At 34.8% G+C, this 14400-nt stretch overlaps 1 protein-coding gene across 1 annotated transcript in view; it reads right to left on the bottom strand.

Annotated features, from left to right (window-relative positions):
- Positions 1-14400, bottom strand: part of DACH1 (dachshund family transcription factor 1) — a 411464-nt gene that overhangs the window by 106447 nt on the left and 290617 nt on the right. The window contains 2 exon segments of the mRNA XM_054701972.1: positions 7557-7691; positions 10504-10639. Coding sequence (XP_054557947.1) covers positions 7557-7691; positions 10504-10639 — 271 coding nt within the window.

The raw sequence follows: 14400 nt of genomic DNA, 5'->3' as shown, positions 1-14400 counted from the left end.
GAAAGGTGCTTTTGGTTTTCAGCTTCATCTGTCAATTTCATAGTAGTTAAAACAATCGTACTTGTTTAATATTCTGAAACTGTAGCACAAGATACTAGCAACAATGGTAATGTAAAAATTCAAGGAAAGTTTAAAATAGGACTTCTATTTGAACAAAATAAATTATGAAATGCAGAAGTTATTACATAAACTTTTAGAAATAGTATGTCAAAAGGCAGAAGAGTAAGCTGTAATAAGAAAGGAAATTCAAAAGAAAAACATTGTACCCAGGTCTCCAGAGAAGTGAGCAAAATCTCTTTAAAAATATGTTTAAAATACTATCTGATTACTATGCATTTAAAAATAATAGTCACTAGTTTCATATCATCTTTAGATCTAACATGCATATAAATGCCTTCAAATTAGTACCAATATCTCTAAGATTTACCTGAGCTTTGCTATCATCTTACATGTCCTGCAAACTAGGCTGAATGAATGTGTTAAATCATTCCATCAAGTTGATGGAGGAATTCAAGCTGCTTCAAGCACAAGAGACAAGGGGCTATTACTCTGCTTCTTAACCCATAACACAGCATTCAAAGTAAGATCACCCCCTCATCTATCAAACGCAGGTAAAGCAGTGAGTGTGTGTGCACGTGCAGAGATACACATAGCCACATGTTAGAGCAGAAGAAAGTTTCCATAAAAGCATATTATGAATATTAGACAAGACGGAAGTGACATTTAAATGGTTACTCTTTCCCTTTGAAATTTATTTAGTTATTTAGAAGATACTAATCTACATCTCAGATTGAAACTTTAACTATTGAGAAATAAAATTTCAGATGTTCTATAAATCAACATCACATAAAGCATAACTACATAAATGGCATTTATATGTTGCTATTCATTTTGATTAAAAATTATTATGAAAACCCCGAATTTGCAATGGCCTTTTTGGGTACATTTCTAAATTTGTCTAATCAAGGAAGAAAATGTTCCATGGTTCTTGGAGAAAAATACCTATCAGTCTTTTTAGCAAATAAAAATGTACAAAATAAAAAGTTTTGGATCTACTAAAAAATATTGGATTGTAAGTTAATATTTTCAATATGAAACTTCAATTTGGAGTAAAATCTCAAATAGGGATAAAGAATAATATACGCATCCCCTACAGATCATATCCACATCAAACTATGTAAAAATTCACCTAAAACTAGCAAAAACAGAGATGCAAAGTTTAAGGCCATATACAAATAAATTATAGAATAAAAAATTAGACATAATCAATTCATTAAGCCAATAAACATCTCAAATTAAGGAAATAAAAGCATTATAATGATTCATAACTAAATCATTACATGAAACAAATTTATATGTGGAACTAATATTCTAATCTCCTACAATTTATTCTGTCTCACTTTTAATGCTATAAAAATATTAGTTATTGCCATGACTATGTAAAAATATATTTTTTGTTTTATTCTTTTATTTTCTTTAAGATTTATTGATTTATGCATACAAGACCTGGGGTACAGGCCAGAGATGTGGGGGTGTGAAAGGATTCACTAGAGACAGAGTGGGGAACAGAACAGGCAGACTGACTGAAACACACTGCTGAGGAGAGCAATGAACGACACAGGAGAGGTCTGCCTTGCCATGTGGGTTGCTCTGGCCGGCAGGGGATCGAACTTGTGCTGCAGTGGCTGCGGATCACCTCAATAGTGTGGTGCTTAAGCCCTTGTACCACCAGGGAGGTCCTAAAAAAATATCTTAAACAGAAAGAAAGTGAGTTATTCTGCACTTATCCAAAGGACTCACAAAAATAAAGCAGACTAAATGGTTAAAAATCTGCCACAGATTTTCCATGATAAATGCCTTTTCTTTGACTACAAGTAAAACTACTATAAATTTCATTATTTTAATGCATCCAAGAGCAAGTATTCTCAAAACTCTTTGGGCACAAGCGTTTCATGAAAATTGCCTGCAAATATTAATGTGATTCAACTTTTTAAATATCCCAAAATATTACCAATCCCAAGTTACTTATATTCTGGAGAAGCAGCTAAGGTTTTAGGCATTGCTCTATTTCTTTTAATAATGCTCATATTAATGATGTAATAATAAAACCCTAGGAAACATAAATTTTGCCCTAAGTAAAACTGAAGTAGTTCAATTTGTAAGGGGCATGTGTCAATGGTTCAGATGGAAACTTACTTTTGGAGGGGTCTTCATTTGATTTAGAATGTGTCCGATTGTGACCCATCCACATGTAATACTACCCTATAATCACAGATGTTTTACAGAGCCAAACTTACTTTTTTCTTCTCAATATATTTATTGAATAAACTCAGGGTCAATAAATTATATTGAAAAAAACTAAGACTTTTTAATAGCTTAAAAGTTTATTCATACAATTACTTTCACAAATAGTGATATAAAAATATTTGTTTAACATAGTTACCTTAGCAACCTGTTCTTTGGCACATTATAATATTATTATGTGCACTCAGAACATTATCTAAATATCATAGTTTCAACTTTCCTATTAGAATCAAACATAAATTACAATAACTGTGATGTTATGAATTGTAAACAGATAATATTCTAATCCAGTGGTTCACAGCATGTATATTTTCTCATTTATAAAATCAAGCCTGTACATACCCATTAGCTAATTTGATAGTATTAAAGGTTTCCATAGAATATTTATATGGGTCAAGTGCTCCAGACATATATTACCTCATTTAACCATAAAAATAAATTGATTGCATTCACTACTGGTTGACTCTTGCTAGGTATATAAAGATGACAAAGATGGTGAGAAAATTCAGCTTCTGCCCAGATAAATTTTTGGCAGAACATTATGGTGACGGAGGCATCAATTTACCAGGTAAGGAAAGAAACTTCATCATCTGGTATAGGAAAGACTTTCTGGGAAATTTGAAAGTCTGCATGACAAGGCAGTCAGCAAGTGCATAAGGATAAAATAAAAATGGAAAGCCCATATTTAATACCTGTTGCCTATTAATACAAGTATGTAATAGCACTCTCGTAGTAAGGACTTTCCTAAATTGTCATTGAAATGTTACTGCAAATTCTGCTTCTCTAATTAGAATTCATAAAATAATAAAGCAATGCCTTAAGAAAGTTTCATCCAAGCATGCACAATCTGAAATCAATTTAAGAAAGAGCTATGGGATTTAGAGAAATTTGTTGTCCAGTGCTGTGAATACACAATAAGTATCAGTATTATGTCCAACACCTGTATTCACTCACAGACCAGAAAGGTAAATTCACATGAGTAGGTATTTAGGCAGAATATTTTGTAAGGACTTTCAGATATGTCAAGAGAAATTATATCTCATGAATAAAAGTGAAGGAGTTGCATGTTAGAGAATTTTAACATAAAATTATTCATGGTGCAATATGTTAACATTGTCGAAACAAAAAATTTAAAAAAAACAGGCTTTCACTCTGCACATTTATAGAGTCACATGAGATCCTCACTGGCAGGTTCAGATTTGTGATAACATTCATGATACATCTATTATTAATTAATTACTATTTATAGAATTTAAAAGAAGAAAGATTTCTGAAGGCTCAATTCTAATTTTCATAAAGATGAAATTTTAAATAATGAGGAAAGTGCAAACGTAAGTATATCTCAAAAAATTATTTCCACAAACTTGAGAAACGTGATGCCATAGTCATTAAAATAAAGATATTTTGTAGGAAAATGATCCACAAGGTTGAATTCTAGGAATAAAACACAAATGAGAGAAAATCCAAATAAGACCAATTTGCTAGCTATTTATTGCATTTTGTGCTCTGTCCTCAAAATCAGAGCACCAAAATGAGAACCTAAATTTATTCCTGTATTTTAACCACTAGTTAAGTACCGCCCACCTAGCAAATTATGCAAGAGAAGTGGTTTATGGCCTGAAACAAATCTCCTGTGTTTCCTGCTTCTTCTTAAATAATCCCTGCTTAGAAATGCTAAAAGTCACCAATGAAAGAAACTTTTCGTATTTCTTATGAAAACAAATTGAGGAAAAAGCCTGAGAAAATAAGGATATATATAAAGAAAAAAAAAAGTGTAATTAGAAAAGAGAGAGAGAGAGAGAGAGAGAGAGAGAGAGAGAGGTTTCGTGTTTCATGTGGTTTCTACCAAAACACTGGCACTCAGTTAAATATTTATTAATTGATTATATCACTTTGGTGTGCTCTACTCCAATATCAAAATAGGAATTTATTTATTAGTCCCAATTATAAATGCTTAAATATTCAATAATTGAAAAAGCTACTACAATAGGCTTAACTATATCTTGTATTCAATAATGGGTCAATTATTTTTTTAAAATACATTCCAGGAGGGGCCTCCCTGGTGGTGCAGGCAGTTGAGCACTGCACTGTGAAGCTGTCCGCAGCCTCTGCAGCGCCGGTTCGATCCCAGCTGGCTGGCGAGCTTCCCACATGGCCCAGCAGACCTCTCCTGTCTCGCCCGCTGCTCCCCTCAGCAGTGTACTTCGTCAGTCTGACTGTTCTGTTCCCCACTCTGTCTCTGGTGAATCCTCTCACCCTCCCTCGCATCTGGCCTGTACCCCGGTTCCTGAATAAATAAAATCTTAAATAAATAAACATTCCATGAAATGTGTATATGAAACAACTACATGCAGGTACAAAAAATATCCTACAAAATATGCAGGAAGTAGCAGCAATTTAAGAAAAAAGCAAAACAAAACTGCACATCTGTTTCAATGGACAACTGTGAGCGATAAATAACAGTTGCAACATAAAGAAATAGAAATGCTGTTGATAGCACCCAAATGCCAATCATTATTGCCTATTCTACTAGATATGAGAAAATATCATCAAAGTTTTAAACCAGAAAGTTTTAGAGAACTTGCAATATGTTTGAAAAGTTAGAAGACATGAAGTTGTTTTCTAAGTTATGAGTCCTGTCAGTTTTCCTCAGTACATCTTGACAAACTCCTATTTTTAGTCAAAGTTCATAATCTTAAAATTCTCCTCACACCTGGGTGATAGCAACAATGTTATATGTCTATTACTTTTTGATACACTAACTCATTTTTTCATTTCTATAATTTGAATATAGTTTAATAAATACTCCTTAGGCTCCAAACCCTACCTGAGTTTTTTTTTTAATTATTTTAAAAAATTAAAGTAAATCTCACCTCTTAGTATTTTTTGTTTCTACTGCTGAAAATTTACTGTCCTTTGCTAATGGTGATTTAAATATGTTGTCTAATGTATTTGAGTCAATAACTTTGGCATATTAAGAACTTAAAATGCTGAAAAGTTACTGAAGATTAGAATTTTAGAACATAGTCTCAGTATACAAGTTAATGTTGCTATTTTTAACATGAATGTTTTCATAAGAATTATTAACCTTTGAATGATTTAAAGTAGTAGGCAGAAAATTACATATAAGAAGTTCAAGCCTCAAATGACACAAACATATAATTAATTTCCCAACAAATGCCTATAGATGAAGTCACTTGTTTTAATACAGATAGGTACAGAGTAGGAAATTTGCAAGGCTAGTATGAGGCAATGACAAGTGTAGTAATGAAAGAAAATAATTTTTAATTTAGTAGACTATCAATCTAGAAACTCTACAAATATTTACTATAAATTCATTATGCTGAAAAATAGATTAAAAAGTACATACAAGCAAAACAGCAACATATAAAAAAAAACTCACAATAGTTTCAGCACTGATTAAAATTTCCACTACTACAAAACCACATTTGAAATCCTAAAATGGATTCAATGGTAATTTTACATTCCAAGGCAGAATATTACAAGAACTTATTTTTCTTAAAAAAATGGACTTTGAAATGTTGGGAAACTTTTGGGGTATGGTCAGGTCTTTGTTCTGATTCCAAAATCATTTTAAAATTTTTGATAAAATGTGCCACTGTTGATATATTAATAGAAAGTTTTTATGTATATTCATGGCCAGAATGTTCTAGTTTCACAAAAATATACCTTTTTATAGGTTATTTAAGTCCATCCATTGCCTTCTTATCAACCCATGAAGTGTACAATCTTCAGAGTTGTTTTTACTTTCCTTCACTGTCTCTCAGAATCTCCTATTAGATCAGTCTAGATGAGTATGCATTCACAGACTGTAAAAACAAATCTAACATACAGATAACTCCAAGAAGTTTCAGTCTAAATTGGAAATGAACCAATAAGGAATTAACTTCCAAATATCAAGACAAATGCAAGATTTTGGGAGCAGGCACAGAAACAAAACAGATGTTAGATCCTTAGGTCAACCCAGTATGGAATCTCAGGGAAGGATTTTTGGAAAACAGTTACAATATAATAATAAAATAGAATAGATAGATAGATAGATGATTGATGATAGTTATAAAAATTCTAAATAAATAACTAGAAAGTTGTCTTAATGTTGTTATCTCTCAATTAAGTCTAGATTTTGACATGTTGGCTCTAGAAGAAATTATCATTTCTGCATTGACATTCTATAATGCAGATAATCTAATTTGAAGGAATACTGTACTCTTCTGCCCTAAAGGCTCAGCAGAGCTGTTTCCATGTTGAATAGAAAAAAAAAAAGTTTTATGGAAGCGTATTTTCACTATTTTTGAATAGTATTTCAAGGGAAAAAAGCTCCCCTCTAACTTAGTCTTTCTCCAATTACTTCTTGCTGTTAACAGTGATTGTTTAAATGACCAATTTTATTTTCTTTTTCTAAAAACAGATTAATAGTGCATTTGGTGATTAATTTTTTTACAGAAATAAGTTTTTACAACACTAATTTTTTGTATTTATGTCAAATATACAAAGTTCCTAGTCTATATTAATAAAAATTTTAAATATTAAATTAAGATGAAAAAGATGTAGTTGCTTATATTTGCAATTCAAAAAAATCATATGAAAATATGAACTTTCATCTGCTCACATAAATTTTCAACACATACAATAAAATAATTATTCAGTATCTTCACAAAAGTACTTCATGAACTAGGCATGAAATACTAATTTTTCCAGTAAAAATAGGTTAGGCTGGTACATGAAATAAAAATGTGAAAATTTTAAACTGTTCATTGTGGGTTTTGTTACTTGATATGTACAGTATTGAAACAACTACTAGTACATTGGTTGATAAAGTCCACTTTCATTTCCTGATTGCTGCAATTAACACAAATCTTTTAATCCAAATGGTAACCATGATAATTCTTTGTATATTGTTGTTACTTTATCAAGTTAAGTAAAATGAATGTTGACCTAGCAGCATTGAGAAAGACAAACAGTAGGCTTTCAGAGATAACATTTAAAGTAAACAATTTTCCTTTTCTTAACATAGTGGAAAGTAAATCATCACATACCTGTTGTACAAGAGAAAAGCAGCGGCTGTTCATTCATACTTCCTTCTTGTCGAAAGGCTTAATTTTACTTAAAATTATAGATTTTTAATTCTTTATATACATAGTTTTATGTGATGTAGAGATTATTTCATTCTGTGACTTATTTCTAGTTCATATGTTGAGCAGGAAAAGCAAGATCACATAATCATGCATTACCTTTTTCAATATGCATCCTTTTTGACTCATGTCCCATGTCATGACCAGCCAAATCTCCTTCTTTGGGTCCAGGGAGTACATTTGGTGACAAGCCCATCAGCATCTGGTTCATGGACAACCCATTCTGATGGACAGCTGCTAAGCCCAAAACAAAATAACAAAGACAAAACACCAATACACAGTGTTCAAGTAAATTAGTTAAACTCTGTTGGACTCAAAAGTAAATAAAATATAAGGCTCCAACTAACTGTAAAGTTATAATCCAGCTATAATTCTCATGTGAGAATAATAACCATGATAATTATTATGTATATACAGAAAAATATCTGAAATAAAACAATTTCATTCATCATTATTTCACATGAAATATTATGATTTTTTGAGTGTCTGGAATACTTTGGAAAAGTAACACTACTAAAATCACTACCAATAAAGCACTGTTTTCTAGTGTATCATATTCACTCCCCCATAGCTTTTCTGAATTCTTCCAGAACTACAAACTTAACACTAGAATGTTCTTTAACACTATAATATTAAAATGTAATAAATCTATGAGGCCTTCCTGGTTGTGCAAGGGTTAAAGTCTCAGTGCTATCAAACTATCTCCAGCCACTGCTGGAGACAAATACTTTGAGCATGAGCTCAATCCCTTCCCAGGAAGTTGACACACAAGACACAGTGGACCTCTCCTGTCTTGCCTGCTGCTCCCCTCGGCAGCGTATTTTTGTAGATCTGCTGTTCTGCTCACCACAATGTCTCTGGTGAATCTCACCACTCCACATCTCTAGCCTACACCCGAGTTCTTATATGTATAAATAAAAAAAATGAATTTTCAACAAATTAAGGCACTGAAATACTCATTTCAATATTAATATTCTATTCTAGAAAATAAAACACTAGGTGTGGTAGATATCAAAGTACTTCTAAACACTGAATTTGATTTGAAACTTGGGGGGTAAAAGTGCCCAATTAATGCCAGTTGAATGGCTGAATATCCGAAAACAATACTTTCCTTGAACTCTTAATCTGTCATAAATGATAAAGTAGATAAACAAAGATGCTTATGATTTTCACAATCCAGTCAATACATTTTGTAAGGATTTTCCCATGAAAATATTGGTTTTGCACAAAATTTTGGAAGAACAAAATTCCATAAAAGTTTACCCTTTCTGAAAAATAGAGATTTTTAAGATATCATATGAATATACTAGCTGTTGGAAACCACCATAGTAATAATGTTATCAGGGAAGAATTTTCAAAGAATAATTCTAAATATAGTGGAGTGAAAGTTTGTTGAAGAATAGAATATTTACAGTCTTAAAATAATTTACACAAAGAAAAAATATATAAGAAAACTTTGGGAGTGGCCACCCTAATCAAATAGTAGTGCTAACAAGTATTATAGAAAATCACATCTCTCCTGAAATGAGGACATTAGGATGCACTATCATTTTGATGTGATTCTTGCCAAAATATAAAAATGTAAGTGTAATTTTGAGGAACTATCAAATACATGCAAAACTTAAGGACACTCAATAAAATGAAAGGTATGTACTCTACGAAAAACACAAGGGACTGAAAAACAAGAAAAGACTGAGTGACAGTTCCCAATTAGAGGAGATTAAAAGAATGTGACAAATCATTGCAAAATGTGGTAATGGATTGGTATTTGCACTGGGTAGCAATAGTGACCTAATAGTGGATCATGCAATCAAATGAGAAGCTTGTTGCAGCATTTTCATTGGAAGGGGAAAAAAAAAAGTCTCAAATTTAAAAAAAAAAAAAAAAATTCTTGCTATTAAAAATACAATGAGAAAACAAAGTGTCTGAAATTTTAGCAAGCTGCTTTGAGAGGTAAATGCGATGATAATCTTAATTTTCTGATTTCCATAAATGTTCTGTGATTGTATAAGACAAATACTTTGTAGAAAACACAATCAACCTAATATTCAAGTTATCCATTTCAAAATTTTCTATTTAATATTTCTCCTTTGTGCAAATATTTCTTATAAAATGATACTTTCTAGGAAGTGTTTTTCCTATTATGAAAATATTCTGAAAATCAAATAACTTCAACAATTTTTGTGTAATTATAAAGTTATTATAAACATGGATTTCATAACATAACTAAATACTGGAAAGGATACAATAAGTATTGATTTTATCAACCAAAATAGTCACTGTTAGTATGTTCGTCACATTGGAAAACAATATTTGATTTTTTACAGACTCAAAACCAGTTAATTGAATGGAATTTTAACCCCACTCTTAATTTTCTTGCCCATGAAGCCCAAAAGTAATTATCTGAAAGTAGGTTTACAAAATATAGTCCTATTTTTGAGAATTTAACAATATTAAATTAATATTAACTGAAAATACTATACATATTGATTATACTAACTGAAATACTAAAATTGACCAATTTCACATTCTTCAATCAATTGATCATTTAAGAAATATGTTTTAAAACATTGCTTTGAATTCAATTTGTTTTATTCCTCTCTGTGTTTATGGATCTTTGTCGATGCAGGGAAAAGTTTTTTTAATTAATGAACTTCAATGAAAATGGCCTAAGTGGGATTGAAGACATGAAATTGAATAATCCATAACCATTCATCCAGTCTTAGATACTAGGTAGTTGAGAGTTGAAGGTGTTTACTTCAAAAACTAATCTAGAAGATTACTACTTACTTTCTCTAACTGTTTCATACTTCAAATCTTTATGTGTGGCATCAAAGAGAAGGAGTTTATATCACAACCTGCTAATGTAGTACCATACCTCATGCTATTGCAAACTGGGAAACATAATTTTGAGAGATGGCTATTGCCACAGAGCTGTAGAACATGATACATCTGAGATCTATTTGGAATGAGGGCATTTTGATTAGAAAAGCCAGCTGCACCTAATAAAGTTTAAAACGGTGACAAGTAAAAGTATGAGACCTACGGATTCTGTCAGAAGAGCTCTCAGTCCGTGCTGGGGAGCTGGACACGCTGCTGCTGCGGTGTGATGAGGGGTGACTGCCAGGCCTTCGTCCCTCCTCCAGAGAGGGGGCAGGTGACGGGCTGTCTGGGACACGCTCCTACAGCACCAAGGGGAGGGGTAGAGGAGAAAAGAGGAAAATATGTTGGACTTTTATTTAACTAATGTTGTTTTTTTCTTCATACTATAGAAGTGTGAAGACAATAAGCATGTTTTTCATCAACACTTAGCTATATTTAAGGAACTGTTACCTCTAGCAAAGCCACAGTAGGAAAAGACTTGTTTGGAAACTGGTACTGTATGTAGGCATCACTGTAGAAATGGCAAATTTAAAATTCATTTGCTTATTTGAAACAAAAAAAGAAGACAATCAGCTTGGAACCCAGTGGACAGCAAAGAATGAACAGAACAGTGTAGGTTTAAGTACTAGACAATTATCAATTTAAATAAATTTTTGCATGTATTCTGTTGTTTCTGCAAGGGTCTAAGGATCATTTAACACACAAATTATCAACATGACAGACTATAATAATAGTACCAGAAGAGTTGTTAACAGCTATCTCATCATGGCAGTGCTCCGGACATACTTGGATGGTCACATTTTTAGTCATGGAAATTATTATTTAACATTGGAATACTTTTATTCCAATGATTTTCAGACTACCTACTACTTCTAGCTCCAATTCACCCACACAAATGCAATGGGGGAAATTCATGAAATATATATTAGTTGCATCCCAGAGAAACTTGATAACATGTTTCCTGATAATATTCTTTTTTTTTAAGATTTATTTATTTTATTTATACAAGAACCGGGGTACAGGCCAGATGCGTGGGAGGGTGAGAGGATTCACCAGAGACAGAGGAGGGAACAGAACAGGCAGACTGACGAAATACACTGCTGAGGGGAGCAGCGGGCACGACAGGAGAGGACTGCCGTTCCATGCGGGACCCTCGCCAGCAGGCTGGGATAGAATCGGCACTGCAGAGGCTACGGACAGCTTCACAGCACAGCGCGGTGCTCAACTGCCTGCCACCAGGGGAGGCCCTCCTGATAATATTCTATGTTAACACTCAAGTCCTACTCCATACCTTCGCGTTAAGCCCTGCAACTTCCGCATTAGAATTAAGTGCACGTATATTGTATAAACATCTTCAAAGAGCAACTATTAATAGTTTCAGAGTAAGAAAGAAAATGCACACCTGATACCTTTTTCTTTGTGAGCAATAAGGTATTTATACTTCCAATATCAACACACAAGGAACCATGAAGAACTCTCTTGGCAATAATAAATAGTAGTAGTATACTTCTACATGTTACACAGCAAACAATAAGTAAATAATTCTTATTAGGGTAGAAAGGTGCAAATATTAAAAAGGTTGACCTAAAATATTTTAAAAGAATAGAGATCTAAAATATAACTGACCTGTAGACGGTAATGTTTTCAAAATGCTGAAGTCTAATGACGAATGGAAGGCAAAGACAAAAAACTCACAGATACGTACAACCAGTAAAAATGAGGCTTATCCAAGTCTTTGGTGTCAGGTTCCATTAGCACAGTCATGCTTTGCACTAGAATCACCTAGGAGTTTTTCACATGTGTTTATGCTTGTGTTCTGCTCCCCAAGATTTTTTTAAAGATTTTTTTATTTATGCATACAAGAGCTGGGGTACAGGCCAGAGATGGGGGGGTTAAGAGGATCTACCAGAGACAGAGTGGGGAACAGAACAGACAGATTGACCAAAGCACACTGCTGAGGGGAGCAGCAGGCGAGTCAGGAGAGTCTGCTGCACCATGTGGGTTGCTCCCTGGCCAGCTGGGGATCGAACTTGTGCTGCAGAGGCTGCAGATTGCTTCATAGTGAGGTACTTAACCCCTTGCACCACCAGATACTCCCCAAGATTCTTAGGTACTGAGTAATGGGTTGAGTGGTTGTAGGGTAAGGTAAAAGGTATCAGGCTTTTCTGCCCTTCCGCCATCAGGATAGATGAGAGAGCCCTGTGATCCTGGGTGCATGCCTGATGGCGGGCACCTGAAGTGGGTACACCTGCGCTAAAAGACTGATAATATAAGGGTGGTGCAGCAGAGTGCGGTGTGGTGGTAGTGCGGTGTTAAGGGTGGAGGAGTGGAGTGTACGGAGGAGTGTTGGAGCGACTACAAACCACGGCGAAGAGCATGTGGCTGCTAGAACCGTTTATAAACCTGCTCAGAATGGGTTGGTTGCTTTACATATATGATGCTTAAAATTATACTCACATATAATAATGCCTTCTTTCCTGCCATTTGAAAATAAGCTATTCAACAAATCAGTCACCAATCCTTCCCAATTTAAAAATCCGCATCTCTTCTCGTATCTCTTCTCGCATCTCATCCAGTACTTGCTGGATCCTAGATTGCTCTTTCCGCCTGGACTCTCGCAGAGCCGTGAGAAACACCCATCCCACGGCTCCTGCCGCCTCGCGGGCACTGCATCCACTCAGGGTTTCTTCTATTTCATACAGGGCCTGTTCCAACTGCCCCGGGGATCCATCTACCTCTGGCCATTCCTGGGGAGGTGCCCACTGGGCGAGGAGGTCGGCCACCGGGTACCATCTGCTCGTGGCCGGCCATCCAGGGATCCCTCTCCAGATTTCAAAGGGTTTCGTCTGCGTAGAGCTGTCCTGCCTCGAACCATCCTGCCGACTACGCCAATTGTAAGGGCAGGACTTGGACACTGTGCAGGTTTTCTGATCCCATGCAGACCGGGTAAAGGAGGAGTCAGAGTCCTCAGTAGTTTTGCAGGTTTTTTATTTGGGGTTCACCAGGCATATGGCAGGCAGAGGTGCTGGCTGGGGGACTGGGAGGCTGGCAGGCCTTCCAGCCCCCAGCAAGTCTTCACTCTATCTGGGCTCTCTAGCGTTCGTTCTGCTGCTTCTCGGCTTCTCTTTTGGTTCTGCTGCTGCTGGCTGGGGCTGCTGGCGTCCCCCCCGTGACGCCGCCCTTAAAAGCACAGTCTTAGCTCAGCTGAATCCCATCTACCTATGCCCACACCCTACTCCAGGTGCCCGCCATCAGGCATGCATTCAGGACAAGGATCCATCATCTATCCTGATGGCGGAAGGGCAGAAAAGCCTGATATTTTCTTTACCCTACAGTGGTATCCCCCAAAAAATACATGTTGAAGTCCTTACCCCTGTAACTTATAACTGGGACTTCATTTGGAAATAAGGTCCTGGCAGATGTAATTAATTCTAATTAGATCTTATTGGAGAATGGTGGACTCTTAATTCAACTGATAGGTTAAGTTAACATTGTGCAGACAGAAGGAAAGAATAGCAAGTGAAGATAGAAGCAGAGATTGGATTCTGCAGCTGCAGACAAGAAATGCCAAGGAATTCCAAGCCACCATCAGGGAGTTATGGAGAGATAAAGGAGGATTCATCTAGAATCTCAGAAACAGCATGGGTCTGCTGACATCTGATTTCAGATTTCTAAACTCCAAAGATGTAAGCAAATATATTTCTATTGTTTTAAGTTGCACAGTTTGTGGTACTTTGTTCTATCAACGCTAGGAAACTAATACGCTGAGCCTGAGGTGGGACCCAGGCGTCAGTATTTTATAAAGATTCTCCACGTGATTTTTACATGTATCTCAGACTGAACATCACTTGTTATACTCTTTGAATTTTTCAATCCTGCACATTGTCAATAAACTTATTAACAGATAAGCTGAGGCTTCATTTTTGAGATTGACAAAATGATAATAAAAGAACAACGATCAAGTCCTCTTCCAAAACTCATACACGTAACAGTTTCCAATATCTACTCCTGAAATTTAAAAAAAATAAATAATAGTTCACAAGAAGTTTTATGACCAAAG

The sequence above is a fragment of the Talpa occidentalis genome, unplaced genomic scaffold, assembly GCF_014898055.3.
Source record: "Talpa occidentalis isolate TD23 unplaced genomic scaffold, MPIMG_talOcc4v2.1 talOcc4.5, whole genome shotgun sequence".
NCBI lineage: Eukaryota > Metazoa > Chordata > Mammalia > Eulipotyphla > Talpidae > Talpa > Talpa occidentalis.
This window is presented reverse-complemented; position numbering and strand designations above follow the sequence as displayed.